At 42.5% G+C, this 26,204-nt stretch overlaps 1 protein-coding gene and 1 long non-coding RNA gene across 2 annotated transcripts; both read left to right on the forward strand.

The window, feature by feature from the left end:
• Positions 1–6,919: 6,919 nt before the first annotated feature.
• LOC147611263 (uncharacterized) lies at positions 6,920–21,547 on the forward strand. Its single transcript, XR_015263727.1, has 2 exons — positions 6,920–7,780; positions 21,411–21,547. It is a non-coding gene; the product is annotated as an uncharacterized LOC147611263 (long non-coding RNA).
• A 36-nt stretch (positions 21,548–21,583) lies between these two features.
• Positions 21,584–23,253, forward strand: LOC147611264 (uncharacterized). Its single transcript, XM_086784852.1, has 7 exons — positions 21,584–21,590; positions 21,635–21,687; positions 21,794–21,901; positions 22,014–22,081; positions 22,172–22,259; positions 22,325–22,396; positions 22,482–23,253. Exons 1-7 carry the CDS (start codon positions 21,584–21,586, stop codon positions 22,563–22,565), a joined length of 480 nt encoding a protein of 159 aa, XP_086640978.1. The 3' UTR covers positions 22,566–23,253.
• The last annotated feature ends 2,951 nt before the right edge of the window (positions 23,254–26,204 follow it).

Below are 26,204 nucleotides of genomic sequence, written 5' to 3' on the forward strand. Positions count from 1 at the left end.
CTTGACAAAGTAATGCTAACCCTTTGCTAAGGTCTGAAAAGTCATGCATAAGATTCAACAAAGAACCACCTTTGAGCTATGTGTACACATAGTGCATTAAAGAGTGTGAACTTCCTTTGGGCTATGTGTAAAAATTTTAGAGAGAGAAAGAGACAAATAGAGAGAGAGATTATTTTTGTGTAAGAGTACTATCACCCTCTTACAACAGTGATATAAGAGCCAAGTACAAGTCCAAATCTTAAAGTGGTAAAGGACTAGTGGTGGGACAAGGAGGTGAAGAAATCAAAGGGAGAAATTTTATGCATTGGTTATTGTCCAAACGTCCATAGGAGGTGGAAGATTGTTTATGGTTTCACAAGTCCACTCAAAAATCCAAAACCATCTTTCTCTACACTAATCATCTTTTTAATCGAGCACACCATAGATGTGCTTTACAAGCATATAAGGTTTCAAATCCGCTCAAACATGATCAATTTCACCCTCTCCAACAATCAATAGCTATATCAACTCCAAGTAGACTCCCTTCTTCTCCACAAATTCGTTTTGTCTTCTTTGGATTATATAAAGCAAGGTGAACCTCTACCTATATTCAGCACACGGTGCGTTATTTTGATTTGCATTGTACAAATGAGGTAATAAATCTCTAATTTCATCAACAAAATTCACAATGAAACCTTCTTAAGTGATGATAATTTGCATATCGACAACACTTATGGCTTCACCAACTCCTCACTTCTTGAGCTGACACTCGATCAAAATCTTTCTTTAGTCCAAGCTCAATTGGAAGAAGAACAATAACGATGCATGCATGCAAAATCCTTATTGGAGCGTGAGAAGTGCACTCTGGCCCAAGATTCTCAAGAGGATGACCACATCACCAAAATTCTTAAAGTAGCTTTTAAGGTTCAACACACACGTAAGGAATCCAAGGTAAGTCATGCCCCTTTTTCTTTTGCAAAGTATGATGGGGTGAAAAGGATGGCTGCTCTATTCTTTCACGGTTAAGCCAATTTAATGATTATTTTGCGAATCAAAGTTTCCCAAAAAGGATAAGATCAAATATGGATAAGGCATGTTTACGGTGGAATGTATTGCATCATGCTGCCGACAAACCAATCACTTGGGTTGATTTCTAAGACAAAGTCAAGGAGTTTTTTTGCCACCCTAGTTTCATCTACAAGCACATCATGAAAGTTTTCTTGGAATGATCATGAGAGTGTATCTTAGTATACAAAGTATTTTTGGTAGACTTTAATACATCTTTGCATGCTTGAGGATGACCTTAATGATACTTTGCAACAAAAATATGAAGATGGTATCAAAGAAGGTATACAAGCGAGGTGAATATGTTCAAACCTCCTCCTCTCTATGAAACTATTTCTCTAGCTCACGACATAGAGAAAAAGCTTTGCTCCATCGGCAAATTTTTTTGGCCTATGCAAGGCCCTCTCCCATACAATCGGCAATCATATTTTTTTTCTAATAATCATCCATTCAAGTGATCTTTTCAACCCACTTCTTTCGCTTCAAATTGTACTAGTAATTTTGAAAACTCACGTGTATCCACAATTCCTCAAAATGTATTTAATATGTAATTTCAAAGCTAAATCTTGTAAATTCAAACCCCAAGCCTAGTCACAATAGCACCCACAATACTTCACCAAAACCCCCTAGTCTTGGTGTTAATATTTGTCATCGTTGTTAAAAATTGGGCCACATTACAGCTCCAAGTTACCACCTTCAAAGAAACCAACTACCGGAGTCCACTATATCGAAGAAGAAGCTCGTGGGCCTATTATGACATCACTCCAAATTGGACCGAGGATACTCTTCATGATGAGCTTAATCAAGAATCAACTTATTCTCTAGGTATTACCCAATCTTTCCATTCATTATTGCGCATGAAATCATCCATCAATAACATTCAAGTTTGTGTTTTACATCACGAAGGAAGCTCGCATGATTTCATTTCTGAAAAGCTTGTTCAAAAATTACAATTGCACACCTCTCCTTCTACATATAAATCTTCATTTCAAAGAACTTGTTAGAACTTGTTACAATGGTACACGTGAAGTTAAAAGTCTTCATCAAATTCAAATAGGGCCATACAAAGAGTATCACAATTTCTTGATTGCACCATTACATTCCATGGCTATTATTCTTGGCATGCCATGATGTCACCACACTCACACTATGTAATTCACACAATGGTGCATTGCTTTCGCTTTCTAGTGATTCTTCACTTGAACTTTTTCCATTCATTACACACGCTCAAGCAAAAAAATTGCATCTATAAAATTGCTTTTGCACTCAATTTGGTCACTATGAATTTCTAGTGATGCCCTTTGGCCTTACAAATGCACCAACTACATTTGTTCGCATGATGAATAGAATCTTTTTGAATCACCAAGATTTTGTAATTGTATTTTCTGATGACATTCTTGTTTTCATTCACTCTAAAAAAGAATATGAGGATCGTTTAAGAACTGTTTTCAGACTTCTAAAAGAGAACCAATTGTATGCAAACCCTGAAAAAAAGTTCTTTCTTTCAAACTAAAATTGAATATCTTAGATAAATCGTTTTCATTGATGACATCAATGTTTGACTCTAAGAAGATAGAAACTATAAGAGACTAACCCATTTCTAAAAATGTCCATGAAGTGAGATCTTTTCTAGGATTCTCTAGATTTTATATGAAATTAGTGCAGAATTTATCCCTGATTGTCTTACCTTTGAATTTATTACTAAAAAAGAAAACTATCTTTCATTGGAGAGACAACCAACAAAAGACTTTTGATTGTCTCAAACATATTTTAACTCATGCCCCAGTCTTACAACTACTTGATTGTGTTACACCCTTTTTTCATAGTTGTCAGATGCTAGTGGATCTGGTATAGGAGCTATTTTAATGCAAGATGGCCATCCCTTAAAATTTGAAAGTAAAAAGTCAAAACCCTCTGAGCTTAATTACAATACGTATGATAAGGAACATTTGGAACCAATACATGCTCTCGCATGTGGAAACACTACCTCATGGGTTCGGAATTCTTGATAAAGACCAACCAACAGAGCATTAGACACCTTCTTTTAGTCACCCCTTGATATTCGATCGTCCTATTAAATGGACCTCATTCATTCAAAGTTTTCAACCTTTTATTCAGTATTAACCGGGTCATGCTAATTTTGCCGCTACTATGATGCTTTGAGTCGCAGACCATCAATAAATAACATTTATGTTGTTCAGCATTCAATCTTTTGATGTTATGCGTGACAGTTATGCACATGACCTTGATTTTTCAAATGCTTAGAATGCACTTATGCATAACAACTACTTACCTTTCAATACCTACTCTTGTGTTGATGGTTTTTAATTCTTTAAAAAAAGGTTATACATTTTACTGCACCCTATAGAGAACTTGTTTTACAAGAAATGCATCTACCACCTTATATAGGACATCGTGGCATACTCTCTACTTTGACTACTTGTAAAGAAAACTTCTATTAGACTAACATGAAAAAGAATGTAGCAAATTTTATTTCTACTTGCATTGTTTGTCAACGTGTTAAGCATCATCATGGAAAACCATATGGTCTTTTAATGCCCTTACCAATTCCAAATGGTCCATGGGAAGAAATTTCAATGGATTTCATTACAGGATTTTCTACTACTTCATCATATAAAAATATAATTTGGACCAAAGTAGATAGATTTACCAAACAAGCATACTTTGTTCCATGTAAGAAAACATTGACTACTCCACTTGGTGCTAAGTTATTTATTAAAACTATTTTCACTCATCATGGTTTTCCTAGAATCATTGTTTCTTACAGAGACTCCTACTTTTGCAATCATTATAGCTGTATTCTCTAATTTAGGCACTAAAATGGACTTCAGTTCTTCTTTCCATCCTAAGAGCAATGGCCAGATTGAGGCTACTAATAACACTATCATGGATCTTCTGCGATCTTATACTATTACTTCACCTTCTAATTGGGATGAGCATTTGCATATCTTGCAATTTTCTTATAATAATACTCCCCATTCTGCCATAGGCAAAGCCCTCTTTGAAATTGTTTATGGTAAAAAGTTACCTATGCCAACCTCTAGGATTAGAACACATGTTCCAATTGCTTATAACAATACTCCCCATTCCACGGGCAAAGTCCCCTTTGAAATCATATGTGGTGGTAAAAAGTTACGTATCCTAGCCTCTAGGATTGGAACATAGGTTCCAACTTGCTCTGATGATAATCTTACTCGGTCGTGAGTGACCATACTCAAATTTTGGCTGAAAGTCAATGAGTCTATTCAAAAAGCTCAAGAAAGATATACCAAGCAAGCAAGCAAGTTAACAAGAAATGAACACCTATGTAATTTCAAGAAAATTACCCCAAACTTAAACTCGTTCCACGATTTTATGGGCCGTTTAAGAAAATTATTGACAATGCTTTCCAATTAGCAATCCCTCTCATTGGCATATGCACAACTCTTTCCATATTAGTTTACTACACCCATTTAAGGGAACTCTTCCAGTTTGCCTTGTTCTAGATGACCCGCTCCTTTTACAAAAAGACACTGAAATCTTAGTCCCCGAATTAGTCATTGACCATGACTAAACCACAACCCATATTGGTACTATTTTTCGCTACTTGATTAAGTAAAAAAATCACTCTATTGAGGAAGCACATTGGCTCCCAGAATCACCGTTGTCTACCTACTATGCCCTGATTCCTACTTATCATTCACAGTTGCCTTGATTCTATTTCAAGTGCATAGACTCATCGTTGTCTACCTACTGTGCCCTAATTCCTACTTGTCGTTCACAGTTGCCTTGATTCTATTTTCAAGTGCATAGACTCATCAATTGTGGAATACACTATGTACACAAACTCATTGATTGAGGCAGTGTACAAATATTCACTCCTGTGTGTACATGCTGATTGTGGCAGCAAACTTTCAGATCCATTGTGTGTGGCCTCACCTGTTATGGGAAGAAGACTTTTTGATTAAGGCCTCTTCCTAAGTTCATGATCACTGAGGACATTTGCATTTCAACCCCGAGGCATGTTATGAAAATGGAAATTATTGAAATGGTATTTTTATGATGTGTTTCATTTATCATGGATATTTATTTTTGATTATTTGCCACATGGTTAGTGACTTACCGCAAGGTACTGGTCGCACTATGTTGGGTAGATAGTCATTGGATATAATATATGACATGTGCTAGTAGTGCCGAAGACTTGATGAGGGTTGCACATGTGCACATTTTTGGCGACATTATATTTTTGTATTAGATTTATGCGGCATTATAGATTTATGGCTATCATTATTTTCCAAGCACATTTGTTCATATGGTTTATTTACCCTTAGTAGGTTCATGGATCAATTTATTTAAAATTATAGCAAGGTTTATGCATCAAAAGCTTAGACTTTTCTATTTTTAAGAGCAAGGCCCAAAGTAGAGTGTAAAACCTATTTTGGCTCACAAGTAATGCAAAAAGATATTTAAATGAAAGCATGAGCGGGAGAGATTTAACCCATTTTGGTGTCGTGCATCTTTGTGTATTCTAGCAAGTTAGATATATTTTTATGCTATGGTTTTGAACAAGCAATTAGAGAGAGAGAGAGAGAGAGAGAGATGGGGATTATTTTTGTGTAAGAGGACCATCACCCTCTTGCAACAGTTATAGAGCTGTATAGCATGTGATATTGTACTTAAATAGTGGGCACATGTGATATTGTACTTAAATAGTGGGCACATGTTTTCGAGGTAATTTTGGAGCATTCCCCTTATTCTCTTGATAGGTGTAGGCAATGTAGCCACCATTGCAAGGAAGTTTATTGTCCAATTTTTGAACAATTTAGAAACTTTCTTGATTTTCACACATATTGAAGCTCGTGATAGAGAAGAACTCGAAGATGAGAGAACAAGCAACACTATGTAAGATGTAAAAAATCACGACCCTCCTCATATAAAATCTCTTTTTGATCCTTTGTGGGATTTCATGGCCCCACACGTGTTCTCTGATGTGCCAGAGTAAAAAAGGCATGGCATGCATCTTGTCTCTTAGAGTTTTGTGATGGAGGTTATTAGACCTGTAGGATTCAGTAGATAGTGATGAGTGTTAGTCCTTGCCCTTTTTTGAAGGTAGAAAGTGGTGACAAGTAGTGAGATGAATGCAAGCTTGTCTTTGTGAGCACAGTGATGGGCATCGGTCTTTTTTCAAGGTAGCAAGTGGTGAAGATAAGTAATTAGCAATAAGCTTATCTCTTTGGGTAGCACAATTGGCCTCTTTGAGGTTGTTAGCCCGTGCACTCACTACATTTACCTCATCCAACTCAACCTTCATGCCAAAGCACTAAAATGTGTGAGATGCTCCCCCCCTAGAGATGCAATGAGGGAATTTGGTGTTGCTTCTCACACAAGCCCGAGAAGTTGATAGGTTGCCAAGGGGTGTAGAATGTGCTACATGAAGTTGCCACCCAATGCCTTTTTTTTTTTTTTGGGAGCAGAGGTCAGAAGCGAGCAAACTCGTTCTGAGACTTGAATAGAGAAACACTTTTGTCATTAGTTTCACACTTTTGTCATTAGTTTCGTAGTCTCCACCCAATGCCCTTAATACCCATATTCACAAGAGCAATGTTTTTTTGCACATGCATCAAGCTACAATTATTAAAAGACGAAGTGGCCCCGGAACAAAATAAGCCGTACATTGACGTCATTTTTATAGTTATTTTTTTGGCCCACACCAAATTTAGCCAATGCTGTATAAACCAATTCTAGCGGGATCAGAAAGCAAGCAAACGATATATGCCAATTATAGTGGGATGAGAAAGCAACTGTTGAAATTCAAAAATATGTTGTTTTAATCATTTTTTAAAATTCAAATGCCTTTTCCAAAAGCATGGTTAGAGCCATTTTGGCTATTGAATGAAGCTCTCAAGTCCACTGTCTGACTCGCTCGAACCTGCACGAGTATGTCATAGCCAATGTGAAGGATCATGGAAAGCAGGGACTGCGTCTTCTTCATTGAACCCAAGCAGCAGCAGCATGTAAGTGCACAAAAAGAGTTTCTTCTATGCACTGATTCTTCTCCACACGGTTTTGGTATGTTGGTATGCTGTTGGCCATGGCTTCCGGCATAGCCTGGCCGCCTTCTACCAAGTCTAGCTCAGCTTCAGGCACACATGCCTTGCTAGGGGCAACCCTTGTTTCGTGCCCTAACATACACCTACTCTGGTAGAGTCCTCATGCCACCCCAGGGCATGGTGCAGGCTTCGAAATGGGAGTTTACTTGCCTGCCTGAAGCTAGGACCCTTGGAAGGTTGCGAAGAAGGAAACGGAAACCCGTGATGAATGAAAGGATGGCAAGAACAGGAGCTGAGTTGTCAACAACCACAGAGATACTTCTATTTGAGTAGAAGCTTTTGGAGGATATGCACTCAAGCAGCAAGTAAACAGCTGCAGGTGGATGTGTCAAAGATGAAGGATTGCAGAGAGATGGGGTTCGTCACAAAGCATGAGTACTCAGGAAAGTGGCACTTTCAATGTTGATTTCCCATGCTTCAAAATGACGAGCTCCTGAGACGAACAGCACTGGCTGAGGATGCTGACTCTGCCATGGCCATAATATCTCAAGGCTGCATCGATTCTGGAGAAGATTGCTGTCGACTCATTCAAGCGGCTCTTGCTGAAAGCAATGCTAATTTGGCTTTTTCGATCTTAAATGCCATGCGTAGCAGTCAAATCCAGAGAAGAGTGGGGAGAAATACAGGTTTTGCTCAGCCCAAACATCTCTATTTCTATTTTCTATTTAGTTAGCCTGATTGAAAGGTATCAGCTCACCTTTTAAACCAGCCATTAAGTCTTCAGCATGTTAAGGTGGTACTCTCATTGTATCTCCAGATAAAGCCCTCCTTCTTACACTGGCTGCTGCCTTTGACTAGCCCAACCTTAGCCTGCAAACCTGGCGGCAGGGGCAGTGGCATTGGTAAGTAAAAGCATTTGGGATAAGCATCACTGGTGGATCCTCCTTTTGATTGTTCTCTGGTCTGCCCATGCCTCTACTCCTCTCTTCTGTCGCATGCATCAAATCTCAGATGTAGTTTGGGACATGGCTACTACTGAGAGACTGTACACTTACAGAGGACTTTAGGAGACTGTCATCGAAGCATCAAAATACAGGTTATTGATATGCAAAAAATGCAGTGCAACACAATCCCCCCAAAAAAAAGAAAGTTTTGGAAGAAAAAGAAAGGAAAAGTGATGTGGCACTATCATGTGGCAGGATAGTAGTGTAGGTCAAACTTACAGGCTTGGTTGGAATGATGCGACCAGCTTTTGGAAAGCAAAAGATTGAACGCTTTTTAAATACTAAAAAGAGGAGCTTTTATTATTAAAAAGATGCGTTTTGGGCTATAAGTGAGTCTTAAAGTGCTTTTCACAAGTGCTTTTGGGCAAGAACTAAAAATTCAGCTCTTCTTTTAAAAGACAAGAGAGCTTTCTAGCTCTAAGAACTTGTACTCAAGTCTCCTCCAAGGGGTTTAATCTAAATAACTCGCAGCAGGGAGACATGGGAGCCATAGATAATTTCATTTCCATAGAGCTTGCGGAACAATTGGGTATCAAACCCGAGGAAATAGGACCAGCCTTGCATGCATAACAAGTGTTTCATGGTGATGTAGTGGCAGTAACGTCTATCATTGGTAAGTTGAGGATTCATGTCTAGGGTTATGTAGACGATGAGGATTTTTGTATTTCACCTTTGAAGCACTTGGATGTCATCTTGGGGATGCCTTGGTTCCATAGGAAGAGTTGGATTTCTGAGAGGATCATTGTTTTTAAGCATAAGAATAAGGGTATCATTATTGTAGCAAAGAAGAAGGGAGATACCATCCCTATTGTATTTCATGTATCTATTTCCTAAGCAATAAAGTCTTGCATCTTTGCATATATGATCTTTGTAAAGGATAAGAGTGAAGACTTAGTGAAAGCTTTGAACTCTCTTGAGAGGGAGAGAGTACAGTTTTCAAAGGGATACAATGATTGCTGCACAGATGTTATTCTAGTTGCCTCCTGAGCAACTAGAGGATCATGTGATAGAGTTGATTCTGGGAGTCCACTCCTGAATCGACCTCCTTATCATGTGAGTGCGGTACAACAAGAAGAGATTATGACACAAGTACATGACTTGCTAGTTCTTCACCCTTTTGGTCTCTAGTGCTTCTAGTGTAGAAGAAGGATGGCTCATTCCGCATGTGCGTGGATTACAGAGCCTTGAACAAGATTACAATCAAGAATCAGTTTTCTTGATGATATATTGGATCGGCTGGCAGGTGCGGCATTCTTTAGTCGGATTGACTTGAAGGGTGGCTATCATCAGATTCGGATCCAACCACAGGAAATTTTCAAGACCGCCTTCCGTACCACTTTTGGATTGTATGAGTGTAACACGCGGAAGCTCTGGGGGTCTTCTTTCAGCCCTCAACACTACTGGAAACATGCTGATGCAAAATGCAGACATGAAGAGAGAGTAGAGAGAGAGAGAGATATGGCTGGAAATTCAGTATATTTCTGATGGTACAAAAAAGGTACCTAAATCTGCAGCCCTAGGCTGCCTTCATACAAAAGGTGTAAATCACCAAAATTTATCCTAGACTAAGGACCCTAAAGATCCACTCCCTAAAGGAATGAATGACTAACACAATGAGCATCTTATGCTATTTATAGTCTCTTGAATAATTGGAGGAGCTGGTCGATTGCTGTCGGACCAGCCGACTGGTGCTTGGACCCTAATAATTCCTGGTTGGGTTGCGCCTCTTCATGACCTGAATCGCCTGTTTACAGCCGCCATGTTCTGGTACAGCCGACAGGCTCTTGTCTTCAGTCGACATCTTGTGGGTGCAGCAAACTGTCCCATACTGGCCTCTTTAGCACCCTATGCTCCATCTTCTGGTTCTACTGCTCTTTTGTTGGTTGCCCCTTCTGGATTAGCCCTGAGAAGGTACATGAGCATGTCATGCACATGACATCCCCCTCTGCTAAACTTGATGACGGGATTCCAACCTGTTCTTGGATGAGTGTCAGCATCCCAATCTTTTCCCGAAGTCCCTCTGTCATCCATCCATCCCTGGCAACCCTTTTCTCTGAACACCCAGCCCGGTCTTCAAAACCACTCTGCCTCTGAATAAGATCAATGCATCTGTTCCCTCTAGTCCCCAATCCATTCTTGCCCTGACTCTGAACACGGTCTTGGTCTTCATTCTTGAGAAATGAGTGTGGCACTCTCACATCACCCCTTGGAGGATAATCCTCCCTTGGGACCGTTGCCCGAGAACCTATCTGGCTCACAGGACTGCCATCCCCTTTGGCTTTGTGGAACACCACCAACAAACCTCTTGGGAGCTCTTCCCGATTCTGTGTTCCTTGCCTTGGGCTTTGTATCTGTGTACTGTCCTGTACCTTGGACCTGTACACCATCATATGGTAACGATTCAGTGTTTAGCTTTGTTGAGCCTATGTTCTGATACTAATGTAACACGCGGAAGCTCTGGGGGTCTTCTTTCAGCCCTAAACACTATTGGAAACATGCTGATGCAAAACGCAGACATGAAGAGAGAGAGAGAGAGAGAGAGAGAGAGAGAGAGAGATATGGCTGGAAATTTAGTATATTTTTGATGGTACAAAAAAGGTACCTAAATCTGCAGCCCTAGGTTGCATTCATACAAAAGGTGTAAATCACCAAAATTTGTCCTAGACTAAGGACCCTAAAGATCCACTCCCTAAAGGAATGAATGACTAACACAATGAGCATCTTATGCTATTTATAGTCTCTTGAATAATTGGAGGAGCTGACCGCCGACTGCTGTCGGACCAGTTGACTAGTGCTTGGACCCTAGTAATTCCTGGTCGGCAGGCTGCGCCTCTTCATGACCTGAATCGCGTGCTGCAGCCGCCATGTTCTGGTACAGCCGACATCTTTTGGGTGCAACAAACTGTCCCATACTGGCCTCTTCAGCACCCTATGCTCCATCTTCTGGTTCTACTGCTCTTTTGCTGGTTGCCCCTTCTGGATTAGCCCTAAGAAGGTACATGAGCATGTCATGCACATGACAATGAGTGATGCCTTTCGGACTCACAAATGCTTCGGTTACCTTCAACTGCATGATGCATCGGATCTTTGAAGGCACTTTCTTTGATAACATCGTCGTGTTTTCCAAGACCGAAGAGGAACACAGAAAGCATTTAGCTAAGGTATTCCAGGAGTTGTGGGAGAACAAGTTGTTCATCAATGGAAAAAAGAGTGATTTTTTCTTAGAAGAGATACAAAACTTTGAACCTATAGTGTCTAAGGAAGAAGTGCAGATGGACCTAGCAAAGCTTGAGGCCATCAAGAATTGGCCAGAATTGAAATCTGTACATGAGGTGCGCAATTTCTTGGGGCTATGCTCCTATTACAGGAGGTTCATTAGAAACTTTGCCACCATTGCCGCTCCATTGCATGAGCTAACTAAGAAGCAAGTAGTGTTTAAATGGGGTGAGCGTCAGAGACATGCCTTCAATCTATTAAAGAAGAAGCTTACTACTGGACCGGTATTGGTCGGTCATTCAAGACATAGTGAAACCTTTTAAGGTGGAATGTGATGCAAGTGGGGACTGCATAGCGGCAGTCTTGTAACAAGAAGAGCATGTGGTTGCCTTTGAGAGTTGAAGGTCGCAACATGCTGAGAAACACTTGTAGGTTTATGAGAAAGAACTTCTAGCCATGATTCATGCCCTTACTTCATGGAAGCGTTATTTACTTGGGGTTGATTTCATGGTGAAGACGGAAGGTGTAGAGGGTGAGTAGATGTAGATGGGCTGATCGTCTCCCAATGTAAGACCTTGAACGGGGCTCTCCATTGAGTAAGAAGTCCCATTCCCTGCGTAGTCCAGATCAGAGAAAGGAGAATCAACTTTTGGTGAGAAAAGTTGTCCTCCGGAATTGTGGGTAGACGATCCATGTTGTGTGCTCTTGAGGTCTTCAATCCCTTTGTTCACTAATAGCTCTGATACCATGTGAGGGCAAAAGGATGAAAGGACTAGATGTCAGAGAAAATCAACACAGCATGAAATGGGTGAATGAGTGTATGTATGATGGTTAATGAAATCATGTACAAGAGGCCCTTTGATGTGAGGAGACTTTGAGTAGAGGACCGGTGAAGAAGGAAAGACGATGTCGGAGCTGAAGCACGGTCGGTGATGAAGGCTCTCGTCGATGTGAGGCAAAGGCACTCCGAGAGGTGGTTGTTGTCGAAGGCTCGCGTCGGTGGATGTAGTGACTTTTCCAATGTGGTAGATGTTTGTATTGGGTAGCGGAAGGTGAAGTGGTGCAGGCTCTGGTGACAAGGGTGCTGCGGTACCTGAGGGGTGGTGAATAGTAGAGAGGGATGCCATCCTGAGTGGTGCAAGCGTTGGTGACGAGGGTGCTGCAATACGTGAGGGGTGGTGAGGAGCAAAGAGGGCTGCTGTTCCGAGTCGATGTCGAATGAAGATAAGCGGAAAGGGCTGCTGTCCCAACGATGCGATGATGATAAAGCAGAGAGTGGGCTGCTGTCCCGAGGTGAGCTGCACGAAAAAACACTGATGTGATGGAGCAGAGAGTGGGCTGCTGTCCCAAGATGTACTGAACGAAGATGAGCAGAGAGTGGGCTGCTGTCCCAAGGTGAGCTGCATGAGAAAAACTCTGAAGTGATGAGGATCCAGGCTGTTGCAGAGGTAGGCCGGTAGTAGCATCCAGAATATGATGTGGTCAATGTTGAATAGGAAACGATGCAAATATATATGCTGTTGTGCTGCTGGTCGATCGGGGGACAGCTGTTGGCCAGCAGCAATAGACCAAAAACCCAAATAAAATCAGATAAAATCCCCTTTTAGGGTTGGGAAAAATACCATTTTCACAGAGGTCATGGTCTTTTGTACTTCTCCTGGTGTGAAGAAACATATAGAAATCACCTACATGGGCAAACGTGTGGAGGTAGCAAACTCATGTTGTGACACGCACTTTGCATTGTAGTGCATGGTGTCAAGATGGCTCATCCATCAGTGCATCATTGTCCAGAAGTAGAGCATGAATGCCCCAAAAAGAAACAATTCCCACTAGTGGATTGCCATGTATCGTAGTCACCAGCCCAGTCTTAATCACTGTAAGCATGTAACTGCAAGCTGCCCCCTTGGGATATACCAAAGCAAGATCTAGGGAGTCCTGAAGATAGTCCGCTTCACTGTTTGCCAATGCTTTGTACGTGGGCTGTGCATAAATTTGCTACACTGGGAAACCCCAAACTGAATATCCGGGCGTGTGTTGCATTAAGTATATGAGGCAGCCCACTACTTGGCTGTACTCACTCATATCAAAAGGCTCTCCAATATTATACATGCTCAATTTGAGCCCTGGCTCCATCAGAGTAGATATGGGCTTACAATCTTGAAACCCAAATTTGTGCAATAGCTTTTGACTATACTTTGATTGTTGTACATAAATCCCAACTGTAATATGCAGCGGAAGTCTTTGTATTGGAAGATCCTGTCACACAAATGCTCACACCGTCTTCTGTATCCTGAGTTTCATGAGTTTAGCAATCCACTTTAATACTTCAAACTTTAAAGAGATGAGAGAGAGATATATGAGAACTGTACACCAGATTGGGTCCCGAATTACCCACTGAAGCGCCCCCTATCCCGATAACGAGATAGTATTTGCTTTATTACTTTAGAGAGAATGACTGTGGACTATAGATAAGCCAAACACAAGATCTTGGAGGATCGGAAGCCTCGCTGAACTGTACACGGCTGTAGAAACACCTCAATGAATTGATCTCGAGCCTATGCACTCTTCCCAAGGGCATGAGGAAGGGCTGCACACCTGAGGCTGAGAAGGGACTGCGGTAGACTGTTCTAAGCTATGTAACTATGCTGTAAATGCTTTATCATCGGGAGCCACTTAAGTGCTTGGTGGTCTATGGTGACTGTGAAATGATTCCTGAATTCTAGTTGAAAGAAGATAAGTTTAACAAAGCCACAATGAGGATGAATGGGACTAATCCCAATGATGATGATAATTAACTCGAATAATGATTGTGACTTCAGCAAATCACTATGAGATTAGTGGATTGTGCTGATAGACTGCTACTGTTGACCTTGACCCAGTGACTCTAGTTAAGGGATAACAAATTGAAAACTTGTATAACTGAAATGGCTCTTGCAAGGCTGAAGATAGTAAAACAGCCTGAGCGGCATGGAGAAACTACTGCGAGGAGACAAACCGTCTTGATCGGAACACTCAGACATGGAATGATCTCAAAATTTACCTAAGGAAGAGATTCTGTCCTCCTGGCTTTTTGGAAACCAAGATGAACGAGTTCTTGAAGTTAACCCAGGGGAGCATAACTATTGAAGTATATCACCAAGCGTTCGCTCTCCTCCTCAAATACTCGCCACCGCTAGATGAAGAACAGCTGATGGCTAGGTTCATTTGGGGAGACTGAACGAACCTTTAAAAATCCTAGTGAAGAATGCCAAGCCAGTACCATGGCTGAAGCAGTGCAGATGGTGAAGGATTTCGCCAAGTATAAGGAACATGTTTCAAATGTTTGAGAACCGACTGCTGCTCTAGCTTGCCCTTGAAAGTCTTGGAAAGACAAGAGGGAAACTTGTTAGGAGGTTCTGCTAACTGTGGGATACTGAGTGGGAGATCATCCTTAAAAATGTCTGAATGAGAAAGGAGATTTGCCAACTCCTCCAAATGATAGGGCACTAAGGTATAGCTCATGTTGGTAGCCAACTGGGGAGAGATGGCGTCCTTAGAACTGCCCATGTCAAAAAGGATGATGAACTGTCGGCCCTTGGCAGAGCCATAAGCTCGGATCAAGCCTTTCTGTGTGGTTGTTGCCTCACCCTCCTGTATAGCATCAAGTACCACGGATGGCATGGAATGCATAGAAGGTAAGATCTGAACCGCATTGGTGGTAGCAGGCGGGTCCGGAGGAGCGGGGGATACTGCGGCAAGTGTGGCAGAAGGCTCTTTGGAGGCTTGCTCCGCTTGCGTGTAGATAAGCCAAACGCAAGATCTCGGAGGATCGGAAGCCTGGCTGAACTGTACACGGCTGTAGAAACACCTCAATGAATTGATCTCGAGCCTATGCACTCTTCCCAAGGGCATGAGGAAGGGCTGCACACTTGAGGTTGAGAAGGGACTGCGGTGGACTGTTCTAAGCTATGTAACTATGCTGTAAATGCTTATGAATGATATGTTACCTTCACCAGATGACTGTTGCATGTATGGATGATGCACAGAAGGCGGGGTACGGGTGTAGGACTGAAACACAAGGCTGGAAACTGCTGTAGATCTGCAAACGCAGGACTAGAGTTGACTGAATGGCTGCTGGTGGTGATATGTGCTCAAACGCAGAGGGTAAACTGCTGTCTTGGGGCCTGGCAGGGAACTGTATGCAGGCGCCTAAGGGCTGATGGTCTGAATTGCTGCGTTTAGGGTACAGATGGACCGATTTGCTGCATTAGAGACTGTGTAACTGTTGGCTACTGAATGGATTGCATGAAGGGGCTGCGTTAAGCTGCAAGGAAGGCTGAAAGCACAAACACAAGCTCCAAAGGCAGGGACCAGTCTAGGCTGAGGGCGGGGAATGCTCTTGGTGCTGAGGATGAAGGCGCCTAGCTCACTGTAGACTGAATGGGAGAACTAAGCCCTATGCAAGCCTATTTATACTAACTAGGGGCTGGTCAAGTTGGCTGGTCATTTATTTAATAAAGTTTATATTTATAAATGACATTAAATGCTAAATAAATACCATAAAATATGGAAAAAATACCAGATAAATCCTAGTAAATTCCCTAAGGCTTTTGGGATGTTCTAAATGATGCACAGGCATATGAATGCATATTATGCAGGATGCAGAGTGCTTTTTGATGCAAACCCTAAGGCTTCTACTGACTCTATATGCATGAATGATTCTCTCCAAGTGGGTTAAGGGACTTGACTGACTGACTGACCCGCTAAGGCTAAGGAATGACCTAGGAATACAGGTGCCAGCTGAATCTCCCTTGCTCCTTTGCTTTTGGCAAGAGGTTGGTTGTTGGGCTGTATCGTTGTGCTTACAGGCAGAACAGAGGTGTGGACTATAGGAGGGAGTGCAGGGCTGGACAGCAGGTTCACCCACAAGTGTTCTCTCTCTCTCTCACGTGTTGAATCAGGTGCTGGACTGTAGGCGGCTGCAAGACAAGAGGGCAGGACAGAACAAGGCTTTTCCTCATGCCTCCTCTCTCTTGTGAAAAGCGACACAAGGACTGTAAGTTTCTCTCTCTCTTTGTGAGCAGGTGGGACTGCAAGAGGTGTCACATTGAGTCTCTCTTTTCACTGGCTCATGACTGTTTCGGAGTCGTTTCTCTAGCCCTTTGTGAGAGGAAGGGTTTGGCGGTTCGGAGGGTGGAAACAGGGAGTTTGTGGACTGGTTTGGAAGAGTTTATGGACTGTTTCATGGCTGAGTTTGTGGCTATGTGCATGGTTCAGTTAGATGCATATTCAAGGCCTCATGGATGCACTGTCTTAGTAGATTAGAGGAGATAACAATGTTGTGTTTTTGGGACACAAAGCTGTGTGTAACCTCTATGCTAAGAGGTCCAAAGGATTGGCAGATTGGACATGCAGACGTACAAGCCATGAATGGCCATGTTGTACTCATTTAAACTTTTCCATTGAATTTGAATAAAGAAATACCGAAAGGGGCACCAAGCTTTGGGGCCAACAGGTGTCGTTCATCTTTTCGTGTTGGAGCACTCTAGCTCCCATATATTTGTTTTATCTGCTGGACTACAATTGGTTTGGGTGACTGCTAGTCTACCGCACTTTGGTTTCTACCAGCAGAGGCCGGTTTCAATATGGCTCGGATTTGACATTCCCAGCTCGTAGCTCTATTTATTGTTTTCTTTTGTACCATGATGAGATTACATGGACACTATTGTATCACTTTTGGTCTCATAGACCTACTGGGTCTTTTGAGACGTTTAATACAACTCTCTCTCTCTCTCTCTCATCCCAGTATGGTACAGGATGGAGCTAGCTAGGTTGCATATCATGATTGTATACTCCATGCATATAGCTTTGCATTCTCCTAGTAGTAGAGCTCCATCCCCTCCCCCACTCATTGTACTTATTGCACACCCAGATTTAACTTTTTAGTTTAGTACTTTTTCATTTTGTTGGGATGACAGAAGATACCCCATACAGGTACACCGATTTGTCTCATAGGCCGAGTTCGGTCTTTTGGAAGACGTTAATAAAATATTTTTCTTTCTTTCTTTCTTTCTCTCTCTCTCTCTCTCTCTCTCTCTCATCCCAACTTACTTCCCTTTTACATGATTCAGCCTTGGTCTCCTTCCCTTGCACATAGTGCTCTATTGCTAAACCCCCATGTGGATTTATGCCCTAAAACAGTTGCCTCCAAGTCAAACGAGAGCAAGAAATGGGGATTATCACGGTGTAGCATATTTTCTGCCATTTTACTTGTTGGAAAAAGAGAGCGTTTTTGGTTCAGCTTGAGGATGATTTTTTTCAACTTTTCTTGGAGTGAAGCTGTTGGATAGTTGGAGCTTCGATGTGTGAACACTCATATGTGTGTGTGTGTGTGTGTGTGTTTGTGAACGCACTGTTAGAGTGGTTCACTAAATATCTAGATATTTACCTCTAATGACATAAGTAGTGATGTCATACAGGAGAGCCTTGAAGGCTATAAAAGCATTGTACTCTGAGAACATTATATATATCAATCATAGTATACATTGTACGGTGCAATCATTTGCTCTCTATACATTGAGTTTGGTTACCTCTCTCCATAGTCACATGGAATGGGAGCGAACAGATGGAACGGAGGTCTGTTCTGAAACGGGAACGAGAACTCGGAAAGAAAATGGGAACGACACGTCATTACCATACGCCTACCATTTGCAAGCTAAGGAGATGCAAGGGCATATATTGCCAAGCCTTTTAGATGCAAGGCCATACACCACTCTCATATGATATGATATAATCATAGAAAAATACAAAAATTCTCATTTACTCAAAAATTAGACCTGGAATGCCTTAAGCCAAGGATGCACATTTGCGGAACGGGTTCCCAATGCTATGGAACGGCGTTCCACGTGACATAGCTGAGGGAGACCTCTCAGCCATACTCGTCAACCCCATGCTTGACATTTTGGAGAGTGGTATACCATCTACTCGGAGCTGATGTTGCTCCCATGTTTTTATGTTCTTAGTATTCCATGACGAGTTTCCATGGACAGTTTTGTATCACCCTAGTGAGATAGCTATATTTATGTTTTCATTCTTGTTTTGTTTTCCATTCCATGATGAGATATGCCATGGACATTATTGTACCACTTTGGTCTCATAGGCCCATTGGGTCTTTAGTAGACGCTTAATATATCTTTCTTTCTTTCTTTCTTTCTCTCTCATCCATTAACCATGGACATATTCCAAACAACATAGATCTGATGTCTCCTGGTGCACTTTGAGAACTAAAATGGTATCAGAGCCTCGTCAGGCCACAGCTGCCTTTCACAGTTTACTCTCACTTACACAGCTGATCCTGTCTGCTATGCCATCAACATCTCTCTACAACCTTATGCTTCCAGAATTTTGTCATTTACGCTCTCTGTCGCCTAGCCATAGAAGGCTCTCTGCCTCCAATGCCGCTGCTTTGAAGCCTCTCTACCGTCTGCAGCTCTCACGTTCTGCTCGGCCAACTCGTGGCTTAGCCTCCCATTGATTGGTTGTTCTCTTCACGCTATCTACTCCTACAGTCATGGCCATCCTCTTCTACGATTGCTATGTCAACCACCTACAACAGCTTTGCGTTGCTCTTCATTGGCCTCCCTCTGGGATTTCTTTTGTTTTTTTTTTGGGACCAATAATATATTTATATTAACTAGTCAAAATCAGTCATACATCACCCCCAGGAACACAACTATCTACTCCTTTTTGATCTCATTCAAGATTTTACAAAGAAATTCCCATCTTTCATCCTCACACAAGAAGCTAGACTGATCCCAGGAGATATGATATCCCAATAATAAGCAAGCCTCCATCATGGCCTCAGTAGTGCAGCCCCGGGGAGAATGTTTTTCCAACATTCCTCTATGCTTTGACCACACCTTGATAGTAGGTCTAGTGCCAACTGGGCTCTCAATAAAACCCACAAAAGTGTGATCCAACTGGTTTTCCTTGCGGTATCATCTCTGAGTTTTAGGATCAAATCTTGGAGACCTTTTCTTCTCAATCCAGCACCTCACTTGCATCCAACAAATGCACATTAGGGTCTACACAAGACAATGTTGCAAATCTATTTAAGAGGCATTGCCTAGGGAGAAGTTTGAAGCTTTCCGCAAAGCTTTAGGCTTACTCTCCTACAGTGGGTGATTTGCCACATTGTACGGGCAGATATGTAGTGTCACATGTGAACAAGAGATAACTCCAGGGGCACTTTTATTCCAATGGGTTCTTCCCACTGGACACCTAGTGTGAAAGGACACTTAAACTAGGGCTTTCATTATAAGTTCTACTTGTACTTCATTTCAGTCATTATCAATATACGTGCATGTACTTCTCCCTCTCTCCTGCTGCTCCTTGTGTGTATGTGTGTGAGCTCCCATTGCTATCCTAACCCTAGCCCTATTCCTCCTGTGTGCCAACATGTGTCCCCAGTGTAACGTCCATCCTACCTTGCTTTTTGCTATCCTCTGCATTATGAAATAAAGAGGTTATGAATGTTTGTGACTGATGAGTGGTAAAGTCATCCATTCCTCTTTGAGGTGCTTCCCCTTGAGTAGGAAAAGGCCCTCCAAGGAGGACCTGAGAGCATCAATGGTCACAAAGAGCTACTTCCAGAGGAGATGGATTGATGTGCAAGGTGCAGCCATAGAAGCCAAAGTCCAGGACTTGCCAACCTTACAACAGCCTGGACCCAGTCTGGCTACTTTTCTTGACTTACTCGGCCCTTCTGGGACACCGGATCCAGCTTCACCAGCAAGGCATTAGCAATGGTCAGCTGAGGCCATATCAGCTCATCTACTCACCTCTGGAGTAGTTTTAAACACCACAAGATCTCCTACTTTCTTTGGATCACTGCTTTCAGATGTTTTGTGGTGGTGGTGTGGCTGGCCACTAGACTGGCTAGCTGTCAACAATGTGGAGCAGCATGGAAACCCAAAAACATTGTCTTTGGGATTGTTTGGCTGCACAGAAGGTTTCATGAAGGAACTTTTGCCTGTTCACTCAAGATTGGCGAGTGATTGTTGGGGCATGGTTGCCCAGGTTATGGTGGAGACAGGTCCAGCCCCTGCTACAAGGAGAGCTTGGCAGAACATCGGATGTTCCAATGGATGCTGTCTGTGGAGTTCAGCGGGCCACTGCCTCACAACAAAATTCTCATTGGGAGATGATCAGTTGTCTGGAACCTTGGCAGGTTTGGCACGCTTCTTTCGGAGGGTTCTGCGACTCCTCGTGCAGAGTCCATTGGCTCGATATGGACACCCCTCATTCGTGGTGGCTGGGAGCATCTTCAAGGCTGGGCTCTGCAGGAACAGATGGCCGCCTTTCTGCACATGCAGAGCCCTGCCCCCCTTTTTGTTGTGAGGTAAAATGATGAATCACCTGGTAGTACACATCCCAGTATGGCTCTTCCCCCCAACCCCACGCTGTAGACCCCTTCCAAGAGTGGGCAGCCATGGAGGGAGCCCCCCTCCCTTTTTTATACTTTCACTTTATTAAAATGTTTGTATCTATTTGTTCATAGTAAGTTTTCATTACCAACGAAACTTTTTTTGGAAGAAAAAAAAAAGATGACAAATGGGCCCTTGGGGAGAGCTCCAGGTGGATCCTCTTCATCGTAGGGATAGAACAGCCCAACTCCATTAGCTCTAGATCAACATCTCTGTACTACGTGGTATGTGGAAGATCCGAAGATGTTGAAAGCACTGAGAGTGGAACACCACTTAATATGGCAGAGTGGATATTGCAGAAGCCTGACAATAAAAGGAAATAAGACTGTAAACTGAAAGTGGAGGAGGCAGTGGAAGGGTTGCTATCAAAAGGTTATGGCTGAGAGTAGTGCAAATCTGTTTAGATGTACAGCAGCATGGAGATGTCAGGCTGGGCTGCCAAATTGATTGGGAACAATTGCCGTAAGGAACGGTCCAGATTGTGATGAAGGCCAGATCCTCCGAGTTGGGATGCACTGGGGTTGCTTGGTCATAATATCGTTTTTTTTTGGGGGGGAGGGGGTTTGCTTTGTTTTTTTGGATGTGATAATGCTGATTTGTTGCTTTATTTGTTGATCATGGCCCAACTTCAGGTGAGATCTCCGGATGGGATGGCTCGAACTCATCGATTCGCCACTGCTTCAGCTGATGTTCCAGCACAAGCAGGGGAACGAATAACTGTTGTTGCTGCTGCACGAATTAATAGCTCTAGGGGTCTAGAGCTCCAGGAAGGAGCACGTAGAAAAGGAGAGAGATATCCAGTGACATGATTTGTAATACACATAGGTTCACTTGGGCGCCATTGGTGCTGCTGCAGTAGCTGTCCTTGGAACTGCAGCAAACACTTGGATTCTAGCTCGTGTAAATCAGGTACAGGCTCCTGATGGTCTTCATTTCGTCTTCTATGGAAAATGGATGGCTTGCTGGTTTCAAAGCATAGTCTTTTTAATGGCTCTGTGTTGGCATTTGAATGCAGGTTCCTCAGAGGACTGCTGATGCAATAGCATTGCAGCAAGAGCTGCTGGGACAGTATGAGGTTTTGCAAGTGCGCCTTCAAGATCTTACACAAGGTGCTGCAGAAGAGGTCTCTTTCAACGTCTTCCTATAGCAACCACCTCCTTTCTCTCGATGTCTTTCAGGATATAGTATTTGAATCTTCTTTCTGACAGCAGAAGGTATGCTTAAATTATTCCTAGGTGCGTATCCTTGCCCGGATGTGCCAGCTCCAAAATAAGATGGAGGCTGTGACAGAACCAACTTACAGGTAGGTGAATGGTTTATGATGAAGTTGGTTGCACACAAAGGTTAACAGTGCTGCCACCAGTTACTGGACCTGCTTGTGTGTTCTCAATAGTGCTCGTATGGATCACGTTCGCAAAGCTCGAGAAGGACTCGATGAGCGTCTTGCATCAAGGTTGGAACTAATTGACGACTATGCAAAGGTATGCTTCATTGCTAATCAGTGTGGATTTCTGAGACCTGCATCTAGATTTTTATGCTGAAACAGGTATCATCCATGATCGAGATTGAAGTTGAGATGGATGTCGATGTCGTGGCTGCAGAGGCTGGAGGTGCTGGGGTGAGTGATGAATGCATGATATATTTATCATTATTCTCACTTTTCTGACTTCATGTTTCAATGGCTATTTTGTACTCCATTGCAGGCTAGCATCGCTGCACAAATTGAACGTTTGGCAGAGGTGGAAAATCTACAGAAGGTACTACTCTTAAATGAGATTGTGAGATGATCTTACAGAAGTCAATGATGTGACTTTTGAGCATTACTCCGATGAGCAAGACGAGTTACATCTAAGGCTTCCATTCAGGAATTTTGAGGTCAGAGTGGGTCTGAGATGGATCCACATAGGGTGGGTAGGTGCCCAACTGCCATTTTGGGAGTCATAGATAGCCAGAGGGGCAGCATGTAGCTTCCTACCTGCCATCTGTGGGGCTATAAAAGCCTAGCATACCTTTTCATTATCACATGATCACTCATGTTGTGTACACAGTAAGCAGCAGCCGAGCCTCCTTCCTCTTACCTCCATCATCACTTTTCTTATTCCGCCATCTAAGCTCCTGACTTTTGAACCCACAGCTTGATTTTCTGCCCTTGTTGAAAACAGTAGTTCAGGAGTTTATTCTTCGTCTATCGTATCATGTGCATGAAAAGATCCTGCCTCTGTGAGTTGTAGGTAGACACTGCTTTGTGTATTTGCTAACATGTATATCTGGTGGAGTGCATGCTGATTGCATGGTTTATATGTCAAGACAAACTAATTTCGTCCATTGCTCAAGGCTGCAAGCTATAATTACGCATGTGAGTAGGACAGACAGGAAGCAAGGGACCTCTGTTTCTGAAGCTTGCATAAATGGTGTCTTTTGCATGTGGAATAGTGAGATATGTGTTGCTGGGTGGCTACATCAATTCATACTCAACCATGGTAAGATGAAAAATAAGACTCTTGCAAATTTGTATGAAAGGCATTTTTTATGAACTCGTTATTTTTCTTGCTTCTTTTTGTACTTGGAAATGCAATCAAGTCCACCCTCGAATTTTATCAAGGTAACATCAACTCTCTCATCCATCACAAAATTAGAGGATAAATAAAAAATTGGTGGGTCAAATTGGCCTATCACTATTAGGTACTTATTTGAGCTTAGTTGCTTAACTTTCTTAATAAAACTTGGTTAGCTAGAGGCTCCACATTTTGTTTCATGGAGAGTAGCAAATTTTTGTCCTTTCATTATCAATATTTCTATCTTGTCATGTGGATTGGATTTTATAAGAGTGCCTGACATGTTGATTTATCCAATGCCCATCATTATCTCTATTAGGATGTATGACATGTTGATTTATCCAATGCCCATCATTATCTCTATTAGGATGTATGACATGTCTCGTAGTTGCAACTTGCCATGTGCTCTGCCTATACAGGTTGTTTTACGTAATCATCTCTTGTATTAAAGTAACCAATCCGAAACTTTAAAAGTCTAGAAAGTTTGCAAATTGTAACTCAAGTTTTCGATTTTGTTACTAGTGGTAATTTCTAAGAAATTTTAAATTTATACTATGAAAGAGAGAGAGCAAAGACAATGATGTTCTCAATCGTATGGTGACATGCATACACAGTCAACGTGCGTTTGTTGTAATAAATAAATTTTCTTACTTTAATGTTTGAAAATCAAACTAAAAGATTCTTGTTCACAAAGTACATTACCCTGGTGAATCGTGATTGTTTGAATGTATGAATTTTGAGATAATAAAGAGCTACTTGGTCATAATAAACTCAAAAATTGGCATATGAATAAGAAGGAACCTCATATAAATAAGAAAGACATGTGCATATAACAAGAGAAAAATATTATCAACAAAGTCCTAACACGAGTCTTCTAGAAGGAAGGACATCCACTTTAGCACTAGTTTTGTATTGATTTACGAGTTACAATAGGAGGGCACCTATGAATGGGCATTGGAAAAGAAAAAAAAATAGTTCAAATAAATATATGAAGCTAAGGTTATGATTTAAAGCTTTAAGGCTTAAGCTTTATGGGGCTTGGGGCGAGGGAGGGGGGGGGGGCTTACGATAATCGGCTTTTGAGAGAAAGAAAGAAAGTTGTATTAACTTCTACTAGAGACCGAACTCAACTTATGAGACAAATCAATGTCCTCTGGATGTTCCAAAAAAAAAGAACAAAATGAACATGAAATAAACTATGAAAGTATTGAGCTAGTGGGGGGGGGGGTGTGATGGATGGAGCACTACTGCTAGAGGCTCAATATGCAACCTATATGGGTAGGGTATACAAGAATGCAATGCATATCTGTCTAGCTCTAACCAGTATCATTATGGGGGTGTAATATGTGATACATAGGCGATGGCGAGGCAAAAATCCCTCGGAGCATGATCTCCGGGTGTGAGTGTAAGTGAGCTAGGCGCTCCTGGATATGGTGTTGATGTCGAGCCTGTATCTCTGTGATCTCCCTCTGGTGTAGTCTGGGAGTTTGGTAGCTTGGTGCTCTCGCTCTCCGTCTGGCTCGGAGGTCCGCAGCGTGCTGAAGTGTAATCCCCTCTTGTGTCAAGATAGGCACTGGGATAGATTTTTGGAAGAAATCAGTGAGCTGGAGCTGTTGCCCACCTCTCTCGTGGTATGAGTCTGTAGCAGTGCCTCTCTGTGGCGCTGTGTCTCTAGCAAGAACTGGCCAAATCTGTAGATTCCATGATCTGGCGGAGTGAGGGATATCCACTGAAGATGGTGGTGTTTCTCTCTCTAATGTCACTATATGCTGTGCATCTGCATACATAATGCTCCTCACTCTCAACCTCCTCATGGCATAGTCTGCATATCCTCTTTGCTCTGGGTATCCGTGTTGCCCTACCGGCCTCAATCTCAAGTTAGTGTGATGACACTCTGAGCTGGCCAATCAGCGCTCGGGCACTGTGAGGCATGTAGACATCCATATATCCGAGTTGCTGAATGAGTCCATCCGTTGAGATACGCATAAACTGATCTTTGTAGTATAGCATCTTCGGCAGTAGAGGTTGATTGGGTGTAATCCAAGTCTCCTGAGTGTATCGCTGCCATAAATCTTGCTGAAGGACTCCGTTCCTCTGACTGTAAGAGAGTTGGATGTGTGGTGCATGTATATCATATTGGAAAGGTGGTAGGTGATCTATGTTGAGACCATGCTGAGTGAGCCACTGTATCATCTGTGAATACCATGATCTCCTATCTCTACTCTCTGTGAGCTACCTGGATGCCTCAAAAGCTCTATGTGAGAGTCGATTTGATGGCATATCTCTGATCCTCTGTATGAAGCAGATCGTCTGGAAGAGGGTCTCTACTAGCATAGGAGGTGCATCAAACTCCGCTTGGACAATGTCATGTGAGACGGAGGGTTTGCTGCGGATCATCCTCGTGAGAGCATGAGAATCTGAGGCCTCTCTATCTGAGACCATGTGGAGGTGGCGAGCCCAGGTGCCCACACTGCTGGCAGCACACATCAAAGAAGGGGTGACTAGTGTGTCAAACAACCACCCCTTCATGCGGGGCTCCTGGAAGTGTGCTTGGTGACATTGTCTCTCTAGCATGGCTAGAGCCCTGACTGCGTGTGCCATAGTAAATCTTCCTAGCGGAGTCGCAAATGTAATCCCCAAGTACACATATGAGTCTGCCACCTCTACTTGTCCTCCTGCTCTAGTGAAGATGGCCTGTCGTCGAACCGGCCCTGAGGTGTGGAAAATCATGACCTTGGTTTTCCCAAGGTTCACTATAAGTCCCCTCTGTGTGCAAAAGTCATCAGATGATGCTGTAGTCCCATCCGCAACTCAGAGACCAAAATAATATCATCTGCATATAGAATAATTTGGAATGTGGTACCTGAGATG

The sequence above is a fragment of the Cibotium barometz genome, chromosome 47 (genome assembly GCF_041138505.1).
Source record: "Cibotium barometz isolate CiBa-2024 chromosome 47, ASM4113850v1, whole genome shotgun sequence".
Classification (NCBI taxonomy): domain Eukaryota; kingdom Viridiplantae; phylum Streptophyta; class Polypodiopsida; order Cyatheales; family Cibotiaceae; genus Cibotium; species Cibotium barometz.